Source organism: Stenella coeruleoalba (assembly GCF_951394435.1).
Source record: "Stenella coeruleoalba genome assembly, chromosome: 7".
Taxonomy (NCBI): Eukaryota; Metazoa; Chordata; class Mammalia; order Artiodactyla; family Delphinidae; genus Stenella; species Stenella coeruleoalba.
In genome coordinates this window covers 33,422,458-33,438,981 of record NC_137153.1, presented here as the reverse complement: position 1 = coordinate 33,438,981, position 16,524 = coordinate 33,422,458, and the positions used below count along the sequence as shown (strand labels likewise).

Sequence of the window (16,524 nt, the reverse complement as noted above, 5' to 3'; positions counted from 1 at the left end):
CTTATAATACAAATTATTGTAAAACAGAAAAAATATTACTTATCCTATAACTACATTTATAAAATCATAGTTACTATTTTGGTTTATTATTTCTAGTCTGTTTACTATGCCATGTACTTAAAATAGTTGTAATCATAATATAGTAATATACATGTCAAAACTGCTTTTTCATTTATCATGATAGATCATCTAGGATATAGAAATAAATGATTCAGATGAGTCTATGAACTCACGGCTATTAAATATTTTCAACCAAACATGAAGTTAAGCCACTGAATTTATTTTATATAGACCAAACTACTGAATTTTTAAAGTTTGAAAAGATTGGAAATTCTTCCGAAGATTTCAACTAGGCATTTTTAAACACTAATATTTAGTTGGTCCACATTTTTCCAGGTTTGGAAGGAAAAAGTAATTATATTATACATATGGTACCATTACATAAAACTTTCAAAAGAATGTATCACCACATAATATTCTGTGACCAATACTTCATACATTGTCTCAAGAAAACCAAATGCTTCTAAATGATGTTATTTCCACGAAGTTAACAGAAATAACATACAATTACCAGGAAAAGAGACAATTTAGGTCACATTTACAACATGATTGAGAGAAGAAAGAGCCTGGAGGCAGGGAATTTAAAATGATGATTATAGGGTACCCATAACTCTTAAAGAACGATGAGGTCAATTTCCCTAATTAAGTGGAAAGATATCCAAGCTATAATAATAGAAAATAAAAAGGTTGAAAAGTAGTATGCATAATGTGATCTCAAATCTGTTTTAAAAAATATGCAGCATAGGGCGATGTGCATTAAAAGGTATAGAAGATGTATACGAAAGATTTCTAAATTGTCCTAAAATGTTTTCCAGTGGTCTTACAGTACAATTTAAAAAAATTGTGGGTTTCCCTGGTGGCACAGTGGTTGGGAGTCCGCCTGCTGATGCAGGGGACACGGGTTCGTGCCCCGGTCCGGGAAGATCCCACATGCTGTGGAGCGGCTAGGCCCGTGAGCCATGGCCGCTGAGCCTGCGCATCCGGAGCCTGTGCTCTGCCAACGGGAGAGGCCGCAACAGTGAGAGGCCCGCGTACCGCAAAAAAAAAAGAAAAAAAAATTGTGGTAAAATACACATGACATAAAACTTATCATTTAACCATTTAAAAGTGTACAATTCAGTGGCATTAAGTATATTCACAATGTTGTGCAACCGTCACCATTAACTTGTTCCTGAACACTTTCTTCACCCTAAAAGGGAACTACATATATATTAAGCACTTACTCCCCATTTTCTCCTCCCCGCAATCCCTGGCAACCACTGATCTTTCTGTCTCTATGAATTTGCCTATTCTGAATATTTAATATAAAAGGAGTCCTATAATATGTGGCCTTTGGTGTCTGACTTCTTTTACTTGGCATAATGTTTTCAAGGTTCACTCATGTTGTACAGTGTATCAGTACTTCATTCTTTTTTTATGCTGAATTATATCTCATTGCAGAGAAATACCATGTTTTGTTTATCCTTTCATCCATTGATGGATAATTGCGTTGTTTCCACCTTTTGGCTACTGTGAATAGCACAGCTACGAACATTTGTGTACAAGTTTCTATCTGAATTCTCGTTTTCAGTTCCCTTGGGTATATACCTAGAAGTGGAATATCAGGTACCTAGGAGCTGGGTCATGTGGTAATTATATGTTTAATTTATTGAGAAATTGCCAAATGTTCCCCAGAGAAGCTATATCATTTTATATACCCACCAGCAATATACAAAGACTCCAATTTCTCCACATCCTTGCCATTATTTTCCATTTAAAAAATATAGCCATTCTTGTGGAAGTGAAGTGATTATCACATTGTGGTTTAATTTGTATTTCCCTAATGACTCTCAGCATCTCTTTATGTGCTTATTGTTCATTGTATATCTTCTTTGGAGAAATGTCTATTCAAGTCCTTTGTCCATATTTTAATTGGGCTGGCTTTCTGTTGTTGAGTTATAAGAGTTCTTCATGTATATTCAAGATATTAGACCCTTATCAGATATGATTTGCAAATATTTTCTCTCATTGTGTACATTGTCCTTCGACTTTCTTGACAATGTTCTCCAATGGACCAAATTTTAAATTTTGATACAGTCCAATTCATCTATTTTTTCTTTTGTTGCTTGTGCTTTTGGAATCATATCTAAAAATCCATTGCGAAATCCAAGGTCATGCTTTATTTTATGAATATTATATTTTACATCTTATATTTAGGTTTTGATCCATTTTGAGTTAATTTTTATATTTGGCATGAGGTAGGGGGCAACTTCATTCTTTTGCATACGGATATACAGTTGTCCCAGCACCATTTGTTGAAGAGACAACTTTTTTCCCCATTGAATGGGCTTGGCACTTTTGTCAAAAATCAATTGGCCATAGATGTAATGGGTTTATTTCTGGACTCTCAATATTCCACTGGTCTATGTTTATCCTTATGCCAGTACCATACTGGTATAAGCTGATTATTGTAGCTTTGTGGTAAGTTTTGAAATCTGGAAGTGTGAGCCCTCAAAAAATTTTATTTTCTTTCAAGATTTTTTTTGGCTATTTGGGGCCCCTTATAATTCCTTATGAAATTAAGGATTAACTTTTCCATTTCTGCAAAAAAGGCTGTTGGAATTTTGATACACTATAGTACTTTTATAATCAGGAGACAACTCCTGATTATATCTATTTTTTTTTTCCAGGGGAGAAATTGGATGGGTGGGATTAGTTTACTGTAAGTATCCAAATGAGAGATGGGTAGGGCTTGAACAGGGTTGACACAGCAGTAAGGGAAAGAAGGGGACAAATGTGAGAGCTCATTTGCGGGGACAGTGGCTCAACAGATGGAAAAGAGTTATCAGGAATAACACTAGGATTGGAAGGAAAACATCCCCTCTAATATTCAAATTGACTGTCTAATGGCCTGCTTAGTTGACACACATATCCATGTATCTACAACACTCTATGTAGAGAAAACAATATACTAAAACCCACTGCACTGTGTACTTTAAAAGGGTATTTGAATTGTATTTCAATAACACAACTATTCTAAAAAATAAGAGATTGTTGCAATGTCTCATCGAGAATTCAACGTAAAAAGCACCACAAGCATACAGTCTTATTTCACCTCTCCATCTGCACATCAGGAAGGGTACAATGTGGGCTCATTCATCATTAGTGCTGTTCCAGCTCTCTGCTCTCTGGCATGTGATGGAACTATACTGCTTTTTCTCTTCTGAAGTTAGATGTAGCCGTATAATTTGCCTTGGTCAATATAATTAGACATGTTTAGAGCTTGTGTGTTATTTGCAACCTCACATTCCCACTGCTGTGCTGGTCATCAGGGCAGCCTGCTTGGAGATGAAGCCTATTTTTTATCCTGACAATATCTACATTGGACACATAGCAGGAACAAGAAATAACTGAGATTTGGGGGTTGTTTGTTGCTGTTGTATAACTTAGCCATCCTGACAGATGCAGGATGGAAGTACGATTCAGGCTCAAGTTACCATGAGGAGGTCACTCTCAGAGCCTAAGTAAGAGGGGTTGAGAATACAGCATGTGAAAAGCATTTCAGAGGGTTACACCTGTAAGATACTTTTATCCTCTGCATGAAAGAACATAGAATGTTATTCTTGTGTGGGTCTATCACATTGGGCTCACTTCCATTCACAAGTGCTAGTAATCATACAAGGAATTTAAATGTTACTGTTCTCTTCTAGGAAAGAAAGGACACTGTTTGGCAAATGGGATGATCATGTATAACAAAGCTGTATGGTCTCCTGAGCCCTGCACTACCTGCCTCTGCTCGAATGGAAGAGTCCTTTGTGATGAGACCAAGTGCCACCCTCAGATGTGCCCCCAAACAGTTACACTTGAAGGAGAATGCTGCCCCGTCTGCTCTGATACTGGTACAAATATTTAGCCCAAACAAAATATCACATGTGATTTAGTCTTTAACTTCCATTTGTTTTTATTTTGTCACTACCTTAAATTTTAAATTATGATAAACTAGTCATCAGGGTACTTAAAATATTGGCACAATGATGCTAAACATGGAAATTATTTGGGAAATTGCATGATAGGGGAGAGAAAAATAAAACATCTTGGCTTTAGAGTTCTAGCTCTATTAGAATGAGTAAACTCAGACCAGATCACATTCCACATTTGACTCGCAGCATTACAGATGTAGTGATAGAATTTACATAGCAAACAGCTCCCATGTTCTTAGTATGCGTGAAGAACTCTGCTTAGTTCCTTACATGCATTATCTCACTTAATTCAACTCAGTGTGTTTACAGTTATCAACCCAAATGAAGATGAAGAACTCATGGTGAACAAAGGGAGGAGTGGTTTGCATCTAGAGAAAAAGCCCAGTTTTCCCAGTTTTCCCAGTCTATGTGCAGTTTTCCCAGTCTATGTGCAGTCATTACTGCTCAGGTAATCCTAGGGAAATAAAGGGCAATGGCCCTGGAGCAGTGGCTTTCTGTTGTGGCACTGCTGTGCACAGAAAGATCACACTATGAGGTTTTGTTGGCTGCTCACTGTGCCTTATCTATGAGGCTGATGCAGTAGAGGACTCTAGGGAGGAAGCCTCAGGACTCCTGCAAGAAAAGCCTGGCCAATAGCTTATGAAATAAATAAATATGTGTTAAATAATTCGATGGGAAGGGATACAGATATTTTCTGTTGCCTATGATCAAGGTAGATTGTTTCCAAGCACACAGGATGATCACAGGGTGGTTACCTACAAAAGTCTCCTACCAGGAAGAACATCAGAACATTTAGGAACTGTATTTTGGTGTATACTACTAATTATTTTACTAAGCTATTATGACTTTAAAAAATGTTAGAGAATAAAAGTTTTTAATGAAACTGACTCCTTGGGATATGAACCAGAAGATTTATAAAGGCAAGATCCAGAAATTCTCAGACATTTTTCAAAGGACTTGAACTATTATTCTTGAAATGCTGTGGTTATTTTGGAAAAATAAACTTGGATATACAGAAAAGATTTTAAACGTTTCAATATGATAGTTTTAGTTTCATTTTGCTAATTTTTTCCTACTCTCCTTTTGCATGTTCTGTCAGAGATGTGAAAAAAATAACTCACAGACTTTATAATACATACTGACTTGAAATCTCAAGTAATTCCTTCACATAATTATATTTTGAGTTCTTTTTTGGGGGTGATTTATGTATGGCATTAAATAAAATCATAGAAATGATTAAGTAAATTTTTATATTTTGATGAAAGAAAATCTATGTACTGAGCTCACTTTTCCCTAAAACTCTTCATTCAGAGGGTGAGTCTAAAATCCGGTCTTTGTCAAGTCTTCCCCACTTTCTGCCAAAGATAATAACAGCTAAATACAAATGTAGATAAACTTTCTACTATTATATATTATGCTATCATCATCATGGAATAATAAAAAGTACTCTTGTGCATATGTCTAGGTTAAAGAAACATCATCTAAATCCAGGACATCTTCTATAGGTCTCAAGAAGTAAAAATAATTTAAGTACAGAGTCTGGGAGGAAAACAGAAGAGAATTTTCTATAACTCTAAATTTCAGAGGATGCTTTTAGGCCCATGGAGCTGAAAGAAAATCAGACAGATATAATAAATCTATAAATAAAAGCCAATTTCACTACCATAAACAAGTAAAAGGTACATCTCTTTCACTTTTTTATGTCTGACAGTGTACAAATTCTTACATTATCAATAAGCCCAATTAACTGAACAGTATCTACTATAAAGTTATCACATCTGATTATATTACAATCTCACAATAGGACTGCTTATGGTAAGCAATATATGGTAATATTATTCCCTCTTTAGTCACCAGATAGCATGATACTTTAGTAAAAATAAGTATTAAGGCTCACAAGGAAAAACAAGAATTGCCTATAAAGTCTTACAAAACAGAAATAAAGTTTATTTATTTCTATTAAAACTTCAAACAAAAATTTCAAGATACATTTCACATTTAAACTGCACTCATATACCTACAGGGAATGTTATTTACTAACCTAATTTTCACTATGATTTTTCCTTTCATTAATACCACAACTTGCCTCTGCTGTCTTCTCCTTATGTGGTCAGTAGCCTCCTATTTGCTACTCAGTAGTATAGCATTAAATGACAGAACTGAATTTTCTGGTGATTCTTCAGAACAAAGAGAACCTACCAGTTTACTTCATAAGCAACAGCCGTCTCCTTGGGTGGAAATGCATCAAGCACTGAGAAAAGAGGAACTTCAATTTGAGGAGGAAGAAGAAATTAAACAAGATGAAGATAGGGAGCAAAAGGAAAAGATCCCTAGACCTGGAGATTGGGGGAGACCTCCCAATGAGCGACAGAGCAGAGAAGGGGGAGAGCAGAGACCTGGAGAGAAGGGGAGGCAGGCCCATCAACACAGAAACCCAGCAAGGGAGAATGAGAATGAGGATGAGGACGAGGATGAGGACGAGGACGAGGACGAGGATGACGATGACGCCGTCAGAGGAGATATGTTCAGGATGCCCTCTCAACTCCCAATCCCAGCTACCCCCAGGGGCATACCACCTCTGCCAAGCAGGTGCTCTCTGTCATACAAAACCATCTCCTGTATCAGCGCCGACCTCACACAAATACCACCGCTAACAGCACCAGAGATAACAAGTCTGGAGCTCATAGGTAAGAGATGTTGACGTTAAATTGATTTTGTGGTTAACTCCCATTGTCCTATGAATGTTATATTTTAATTTTATAATATAAGTTGACCCCAAACAGATTAATTTCACAATCTTCAAACATAAAAACTTTGCAGAAGAGATAGGTGTTTACTGCAGAATAGCACCATCAGGTATAAAGTAAATTCCTCCAAGTGAAACCATGATTTCCTATTGACTTTTTTCTAAAGCCAGGTTTAGAAGGTATAATTTATATATAGTAAAACATTATTAGCATGTTATTCTTTGAGGGTTTTTTTAAGATTTTTTTTTTTTTGATGTGGACCATTTTTAAAGTCTTTATTGAATTCGTTACAATATTGCTTCTGCTTTACGTTTTGTTTTTTTGGCCGCAAAGCATGTGGGATCTTAGCTCCCCAACCAGGGATCAAACCTGCAGCCCCTGCATTGGAAGGTGAAGTCTTAACCACTGGACGACCAGGGAAGCCCCTGTTATGCTTTGAGTTTTGACAAATGCTTACAGTCAATACCACAATCAAGATATAACATTTCCATCACCTCACCAAATTCTCTCATGTCCCTCCTTTCACCAGCCCTGATGTTTTCTGTCTCTAGAGTACCTTTTCTAGGATGTCATAGAAATGGAATCATACAGCATGTAGCCTTTTCAGCTGGACTTCTTTCATTTATCATAATGCTTCTGAGGGCTATGCAGGTTGTGGCGTTTATCAGTAGCTGGCTCCTCCTTACTTCTGAGAGGTGTTCAGTTGTTTGGACAGACCACAGGTCTCAGGTGAAGAACATCTGGATTATTTCCAGCTTGGGGCAATTATGCATACAGTTGCTATAAACATCCACATATGGATGTTTGTGCCGACCTAAGTTTTCTTTTTCCTAGGGTATATACCCAGGAGTGGGATTGCCGAGTGCTACAGTAAAAGCATGTTTAACTTTATAAGAAACTGCCAAACAGTTCCTTAAAATGGCTGTGACACTCCTTCCAGCAATATCAGAGAGTTCCTGTTGTTTCCCCCCCTTGTTTTAGCCATTGTGGTAGGCATGGAGTGGTCCAGACTTTTTGCCCACATTCTTATAGGGCCAGGAAGAGCTCTGAGTGGAGGAATGGCAGGACAGATACGTGTGTGAGGCTGGCTGGTGGGGAGACTGGGACAGTGAATGAGTCTTGGCAATAAGGCCCATGCTGGGGATAGCTCTGAAGATGCAGGGGTGAGAGAATCTGAGTGGGGTTTCAGATGTGTCTTGGGGGAAGTAACAGAAATAAACTACCACAGAAATAATAAATGATCGTATAAATAAATACTCAATGGTCACAGCGTGACCCCTTTAATCAGGATAGCCAATCTGCAATAGGACATTTCTGGTGTTATGGCCTTCCTGATACCATGTTCACATGACCTCCTAAGGAATTCTTCTCATGCCCAGAGTGTCCTGCTCCAGCAATGCCCCCTCCTTCTGTAGCCTGCATGCCAGGTGTGCTCTGCCATTAAAACAAAACAAAACAAAACAAATTGTGAAAGTCTAAAGTCTTATGAAAGATGAATGACCTGTGCTCAGTCACAGTATCTTGGTTTTATAAGAAGGACACCACATGATTTTTATAGTACTCACTATTTCTGATAAGCTCATTTTCTGGCTTTAAAAATCATTGACTACTGTACTTAATTAAATGTCAAACCAAAACCCCATAAATTAAAGCATGCAGGAACTTCTATAGATTGAAGTCACAGAATTATAACATAAGATCTGGAGGCAATCTGAGAGATTATCTCCCCAAGCTTCTTACTTAGAGGAAACTGATGCTCAAAGAAGGCAAGTCACATGCCCAGGGTTTCATTGTAAAACACAGTATATTTCTGGTCCAGGGTCTAGGAAATGTCAATAGGGAAATACAAAGAACTATAAAAATCAGTCTCTATAGCACCTTCCATAAACACATCTTTGTTGTAAAATGCATAATGTTAACAGAATTGTCTACCAAACCACATTCTGGCTGTTTTAAAGCAGCTTCATCTAAAACATGATGTACTGGAGCATGACAAGTCCTTAGAGTGAAAATTTTGACCATATGAAATAGTCTAGTCCCAGTCTTGTTTTTTTCCTAAACACTCATTTTCTTATTTAATACATATTGTCCTTGCTATAAGTATTGCTTTTCCTCCAGATAAAGCTCTCTTTTGCTATCTATGCATGTGCATGTATACATGTATTTATAGGCACATAGGCCTAAAACACAATTGCTACGTGTCCTAGGCAATTCTATCACCTCCATTCCGGACGAAGCATTTAATGGATTACCGAATTTGGAAAGGCTTGATCTGAGCAGAAATAATATCACCTCTTCAGGCATAGGTCCAAAAGCATTCAAGGTAAATAACATGCTCTGACTTCTAACAATCCACGTGGATGGCTTTTTCATGACTTGTACTGTCAGTGGGTGGAGATGGAGAAGGAAGGAAAAGTAAAATGTTTTACTGGAGTTTTCTCTGAAGAAAGTTTCTGATGTCCCTAAACTGTAGTCAAGTTTTATCTTGAATATAGTATATTGTTTTATAGGTTTCTAGCTGTTTTTCCTATGCTCTGTCCTTAAAGCACCCACAACAGCATGAATGACAAAACTAATGTTTTGAATTTATAGAGGAGTTTCTCCCTAAGTAGCAGAAAACATGTTGAAATATGGTCTCTTAGTACATGAGGTATTTCTGGGAAAAAAGGAGAGCTTATCTGGAAATTCTGTTAACATTTTCAGGCCAGCAATACAAAATTTCCTTATTTTGTGCTATCTGCAAAATCTGATAAAGGATACTTCAGCAGGAGGGGGTTCTAGAAAGACAAATGGGCTCAGATGAAAATTAACATGGGGATACGCTAGGGAAAGAGAAAAGCATAGAGTAAACCTTTGAAAGAATCAGATTTAAAATTTTTTTCTAAAAGGGAGAAAACAGAGTATCAAGGACTTTCAGAAAAACAAAGGCAGAAGAAAGGAGGGGTTTATGTGTGTAAACAAATACTCATAAATGTGTGCGCTTAAAGAAGCCCAAGTAAAACAAGTTACATGCCAGGAGGTCAAACTTTATCCCCTTGGGTGGTCTTCTGTCCACTCTTTGGACAAATCACTGGCCTCTTACAAGCTCAGTTCCTGGTTCTCATATAGATTCTGGACTGCAGACGAGAGAGCTCCAGACACTTGGTGTCCATGTTCATGTGAAAGACCTGGAGTCCTGCCTCATGCTAGTCGTCCTGATAGAACAACAGTTGGGACTTGTGCATTTCCTGTATTTGATCAAAAAAGAGGACACTGTAGGAAATTACCTTTTTCTTGTTTTGGGATTCTCTGTCCCATTTCCAAACTGCTGAAATTGACTCTGAGCACCACTGATGTAAATCATTCTGTAACTTTGGTAGTGTAGGTTAGTTTGGCTAACAAACAAATGTGGATATGCACTCTCCAGACAGTCAAAACTGTTTGGGTACCATATAGAAACAGTTTGTTACATTTGTAGCATTTAATTTTGAAGAATTTCCACAATCGTTAGTGCTATTTTATGACTCTGTCTCTACTTAGTATAGATGGAAAACTGAGTTCACAAACACATTGAAAGGGTTCAAATTGCTGTCTTGTTAGCATCTATGACAGATTCAGATTATTGCATGTTTTAATTAACTTTGTGTCTACTGCTGAGAAGTTGAAAACCTAAGATCTAGGAAAATATGACTGGTCCAGTGGTGATAGGAGCGTTCTCTTGCTTTCTAAAGTCACCATAAAAATATGGGTGAGTGTGATGCAAAATCACCAAATGTAGTTTGCTGAAAATACCAGGGAATAAATGCTATTAACAGGACCAACATCTACGTGGCAGGGAGAATATGGGGATTCTTGTCTAAGCCTGAGCAACTGAAGGTTTGTGAAACTTTAGTAACTACCACAAACTGACCATTAAATGACATATATGACTGTACATCTGTGACAAGATAAAAAAGTAATTTTGAGATTTGCCTTTTAAGCTTCTAAAGAAGTTAATGCGCCTGAATATGGATGGAAACAATTTGGTAGCGATTCCTTCAGAACTACCATCTACATTAGAAGAACTTAAAATCAATGAGAACAATCTTCAGGTTATTGATGAAGAAAGTTTATCAGGTATTTAACATTTGACTTTATGATATGTGTCCATATAACCTTTCTTCTGTAGTTGTGTGGAAATTTTATTTGCAATATTGCTAAATGAATAGCTAGTAAAATTTTTTTAGGTCACGTTACCATTTTAAGTTGATAAAATTTATTTTAACTATTGACTGGTGAAACTTAAAAAAATGTATTTTAAACTCCCCGTTGTCTTAAAAATGCATTTTATAAATAAACTTTCACTGATTTCAGGTTTTCATCATTCACAATACAATAACTAAATTACAAATCCATAATATCCTAAGAGTTACACTAACATTCCCCACACAGCCAGGTGTTCTGGTGCTGTGTTTGTACCGATGTTCTTGGTATCAGTGGTGATAACACAGTATCATGGCTTGTTGAACGGGTCTCCTTAGATGCACAATACACCCCATACACAACTCCCACTGTCTCTGAACATTTTGCTATTTTTAACTTGACATGTTTTGGCAAATGAGAATTATGCATAAAATATAAGTAAATGAGCAACTATGTGAGGGGTAATCCTACAAACAAAGTACATAAACTTTAGCACATGCACTCTATATGGCAGTCACTTTGGCTTTGACAGTCTTGTTCCCTAGAGGGCTGCTCTGGCACTTGTCCATGAGACACATGCACCCCACAGGGCAAGACAAATGATGCCCATGGGTGTGTGGTTGCCACGACAGCCTGGCTTTCCCATGGATGGGTTTTAGTGAAGGTGCCCCACATTCTGTACATTTGATACAACTGGAATTTACTCTTAAGACTGTTTCTGGACTAGCTGGATAACTAAAGTTGTCATATTATGAACTCTGTATAAAAGAGGCAGTATTACATTTACCTTTTTGTGAATTCTAGCTATGTCTTTATATGCTTCTTTAAGACAAAAACTGCCTAATTTTTCTTTTTATCTTCCTAACAGTCTAGTGTAGTTCTTGAAGTATAGTGCTTAACATTTTTTATTTGATTTGAAATATATTTATTAGGTTAATGTTGATAACCAAGCCTTTAAAGGAATAAAACAATTCCATTATTTCCTTTCATTCCTCAAAAAACTTCATAAGGACAAAACACTTCTGGTGATGGGGAAAAAACAATAATGAGAACTGCCAAATCTGAGGATTACAGAGTTATGGAAATACTCTATTTCCAGATGGATTTCGGGGTACTTAACAAACAAAATTTGAAGGTCTTTTGTCATATGGAAAAGACATTAGAAAGTTCAATTTCTAACTGCTAGGTGAAACAGACCAAAGGAACACTTAATTTAGGACAAGTGTACTAATGGGTTATATGTGATCTACATGTGAGATGGTATTTCTAGCAGTGTTATCAAAATGACATGTTTTAAGTCCTTATTTGGAAGGTGCTCTCACACATTCCTACAACTGCTTCTCCACACGCACTTCCCCCTCGTGAAAAAATTTCCATATTCCCAGAGGGTTGACTGTGTTCCAGGGTGAACACTGGCCTCTTCCTTGATCCACCTCCCATCTCTACAGTCTGAGCACCTCACAGGCCTTGGCCCTGTGCAGGCGGCCAGTGAGGAGCCTCTGCACTGTCACCTTGTCCAGAGAGGCCCCTGTAGTGTGTGGCCCAAAGGCCTCTGTCTTTAGTCCCGTTCCAGTGCTGGTCCCTCAGGTACTGAGTTCTTAGTTCTGCTCTAATGCTGGCCCCTCAGGTACTGGGTTTTCTCTTGACTGCTGTAGCCACTGGGGCTCCTCAACTCCTGTGAGTCCCACTGCTGTGGATGGTCAGGTTGGCTGGCAGTGAGCAAGGCAAGCCCAAGCACAGGCCACTGCCAGTGCTGTGACACTGCTTTTCTGGGTGGAAGCCCCTGGCTTGACCATCAGTGGTCTGTAGCACTTCTGTTAGCTCCCTCATGACCCTTCAGGTTTTATATATATAGTTCCAGAGAAGTGGGGAAGCAGGGCACTCCAGGGAGAGAAGCAGTATGTACAAAAGTGTGAAGAAACAAAACAATTTGGATGCTATGGGAAATCCAGTTTCATGGATCTTGGATGCAGTGTGTGATGGGGAGTGAAGAACAAAAGATGATGTGAAAAGGTAGGAAGGAACCACACAACAGACAGCTCTGCACATGCTATGCCAAGGTGCTGGGAGTTCATCCAGAATGCACTGAGAGATGTGCATACCCACTATAGAGAAAAGGAAGGTCTTAAAATTGAAGGGAAGGTGAAAAAATAGAAGGGAGGGATAGCAGGAGAAAACTGGACATGCTAAAAAATGTTCCTGTCTTCATTAATGTTAAAAACAAAACAAAACCCACGATCATGGTGTCCTTTCTAGCAATGATGGTGGTGTGGCTATCCAGTCAGAATATCTATGAGATCAAGTTCTCACACAAGTCTACCCATGTCTATAACCTGTTATGTAGCTCCCCGCCCACAATGGGAAGGACTTCCTACCAACTTCCTGCTAATAAATCCTCTTTCTGCCACAGTCTAACCTACAAGAACCTTCTCTACCTCCATCCTGTTGCCTGTTACATATAGGAACGTACATACTATCTATGTATATACAATATACACATAAGCCAGAGAATAACCATAAAGTAATGTATAATATTAATTTACATTGTTGTGTTTTGTTTCTCTTTCTTGTGAGGTCATGTAATGACCACCAGTCTACTTCTATTATCTATTTTCCTCTGAAAACTTGTATTACATTCCAAAACCTCAACTATGTACTAGATAATTATGCTGGATTCTCAGTATCTGTAGTTATGGAAATTAAAGAGTTTTGGTTATATGAGGAAATAGAATCACTTATCATAATTTACTAGTTGGCCTCCATAATTCCTCTCTGTCCTTCAGCTGATGTTAAAAACACCAGCAGATTAATATTTTGTCATGCTGTTCCCTATCCAGAGGCTGCTTGTTGCCTAGAGAAGGAAAGTCAGACCTTATTTTCTGGTGCACAAAGGCCCTGCACAGCCCACCTCTGCCCTCTCAACAACCTTCATCCCCTCTTGCATATGGCCCACTCCAGGGCTGATCTCTTTCCTACTCCTGAGCACACCCATGTGGGTTCATGCTTCCATGAGTTCACCTGGCTGCCTCACCCTCCCATGTCTACCTACATCTTTCTGTCTTGAGAATCTAGCCCCACTCACACTTCCGTACCACTCAGGTATACACTGCCACCTCCTCCTTGTCATGTTCTAGAATCTATGATCTGTACTGCTGATGGCAGTATCTTTTGTTTATCCTTAGACTATGTTTTACTTCTCTGATATGCCTAAGAGTAGGATCTGAGTTGCACAGAGCATTTCACTGCAGTATCCATGACTTGAGTTGAATATGAAAACATCCCCTATTCTGAAAATTTTGGCCACTGAACAAACTCCAAAGTTAAACCCTGAATGTCTGACTCAGATACCTCTGGGTATCTTCACTGCTGAGCTGTCCATTTTCCTTTAAGTTTCCAGTTGATTTGGTCATACCACTCCTGAGACCAGTAGAAACAATTTAGAAAAATCTTGTTTGTAAAAAGGCCTTTCTTGGTAGCTCAATCTGAATGTGTGGAGAATTTTTGATCATTCTCCTTTCAAAACGTCCATCTGGCTGCACTGTCTGCCAAGAGTGAACACTGTGATGGGAATTCACTGCTAAAATTCTCTTGTTCAGAGACTGAGGGTTTGCCAGGCAGTGTCCTGGCAAAAGGACCCACCCATTGCATTACATTCCTCATACATCCTTGATTATGCTGCCATTTCATACCTGTCTGTCTTTGCAAATACTTCGAATGACCCTCTACAACCTTCTACTTCTCATCTGCCTGCGTTCCAAGTCACTGCTTGGCCATTGCTTCCTCTGTGGGGTGCCCTGGCCCCCCAACTCCCTCCTCTGGCTTCTGTTCCTTATACAAACTTTCCTTTCCATACTGTACATTCTTGACTTCCTTTGTCACAGATTAATTGACAATAAATGCATGGGTTTATTTCTGGGCTCTCTATTCTGTCCCATTGATCTATGGGTCTGTTTTTGTGCCAGTACCACACTGTTTCAATTACTGTAGGTTTGTACTATAGCTTGAAACCAGGGAGTGTGATATCTCCAGCTTTGTTCTTCTTTCTCAAGATTGTTTTGGCTATTTGGGGTCTTCTGCGTTTCCATACAAATTTTAGAATTATTTGTTCTAGTTCTGTGCAAAAGGGTATTTTGATAGGGATTGAACTGAATCTGTAGACTTCCTTAGGGAGTATGGTCATTTTAACAGTATTAATTCTTCCAGTCCATGTACAAGGTATATCTTTCCATTTGTTTGTGTTGCCTTCAATCAGTTTTTTTTCATGAATGTCTCTTGGTTTTCTGAGTACAGGTCTTTTATCTTCTTGTTTAGATTTATTCCTAGGTTTTTATTCTTTTTGATGGAAATGGGATTGTTTTCTTAATTTCTCTTTCTGATAGTTTGTTGTTAGTGTATAGAAACTCAACAGATTTCTGTATATTAATTTTGTATCCTGAAACTTTACTAAATTCATGTACTAGTTCAATAGTTTTTTGGTGGCAGTCTCTAGGATTTTCTGTATATAGTATCATGTTGCCTGTAGTGGCAATTTTACTTCTTCCTTTCCAACTTGGATTCCTTTCACTTCTTTTCCTTGTCTGATTGCTGTGGCTAGAAATTCCAACACAATGTTGAATAAAAGTGGTGAGTTTGGGCATCCCTGTTTTATTCCTGATCTTAGAGGAAATGCTTTCAGCTTTTCACCATTCAGTATGAAACTGGCTGTAGGTTTGTCTTATATGTTGAAGTATGTTCCCTCTATACCCACTTTGTTGAGAGTTTTTATCACAAATGGATGTTAAATTTTGTCAAAAAAGCTTTTTCTGCATCTATAATAAAAGATCATTTGACATTTATTCTTCAATTTGTTAATGTGGTGTATCACATTGATTTTTATTGTGGATATTAAACCATCCTTGCATCCCTGGGATAAATCCCACTTGATCTTTTGAATTTGGTTTGCCAATATTTTGTTGAGGTTTTTTGCATATACATTCCTCAGTGATATTTGCCTATATTTTTTTCTTTTTTTGTGTGTGTGGTGTTTTGGTTTTTGTATGAGGGTTACAAACTTTCATCATACAGCACAACAGTGATTTCTCTACAGGTCTGCCTCTCCTAGACCATGCATTCAGCATTGAGTCCTGGCTGATCTGAGCATTTGGGATTTGCAAAGTACTAGGGAAAAGGCTCTAAGGGGGCGGGGGATACAAATAAAGAAGCTACAACATCAGTCCTCCAAATAAACTGAACATTTCACATGATATTTTGAAAGCCTATAGAAATTACATGTTTTTTAGTTATCCTAATGTCCCAATAATTTTATTTTTTTATAGACTTAAATCAATTGGCCACCTTAGAATTGGAAGGAAACAGTCTCAGTGAAACTAATGTCAATTCTTTAGCTTTCAAACCTTTGAAGAGCCTATCCTACCTGCGTCTGGGAAGAAATAAATTTAGAATTATACCACAGGGTCTTCCTGCTTCTATTGAGGTACCAATATCTTACTTATAATATTTTATATTTTAAATACAGTACACTATGACGAAACAAACAATATATTTTAAAAGGTTATTGTGATGCATATTAAACTCAATAGTTTTGGTGCTATATACAG

At 37.8% G+C, this 16,524-nt stretch overlaps 2 protein-coding genes across 4 annotated transcripts in view; one reads left to right on the top strand and one right to left on the bottom strand.

The window, feature by feature from the left end:
- Positions 1–16,524, bottom strand: part of CENPP (centromere protein P) — a 225,726-nt gene that overhangs the window by 59,098 nt on the left and 150,104 nt on the right. The window lies entirely within an intron of this gene.
- The window catches only part of ECM2 (extracellular matrix protein 2), a 39,364-nt gene that overhangs the window by 11,737 nt on the left and 11,103 nt on the right, over positions 1–16,524 (top strand). The window contains exons 3-7 of one of the 3 annotated variants that reach the window (XM_079927558.1): positions 3,750–3,938; positions 6,137–6,706; positions 8,974–9,089; positions 10,726–10,861; positions 16,243–16,400. In XM_079927558.1, the coding sequence (XP_079783684.1) occupies positions 3,750–3,938; positions 6,137–6,706; positions 8,974–9,089; positions 10,726–10,861; positions 16,243–16,400 (1,169 nt within the window). Of the gene's footprint in view, positions 1–3,749; positions 3,939–6,133; positions 6,707–8,973; positions 9,090–10,725; positions 10,862–16,242; positions 16,401–16,524 lie in introns of all 3 variants that reach the window. The other 2 variants (XM_079927557.1, XM_079927559.1) reach the window with 2 other exon arrangements.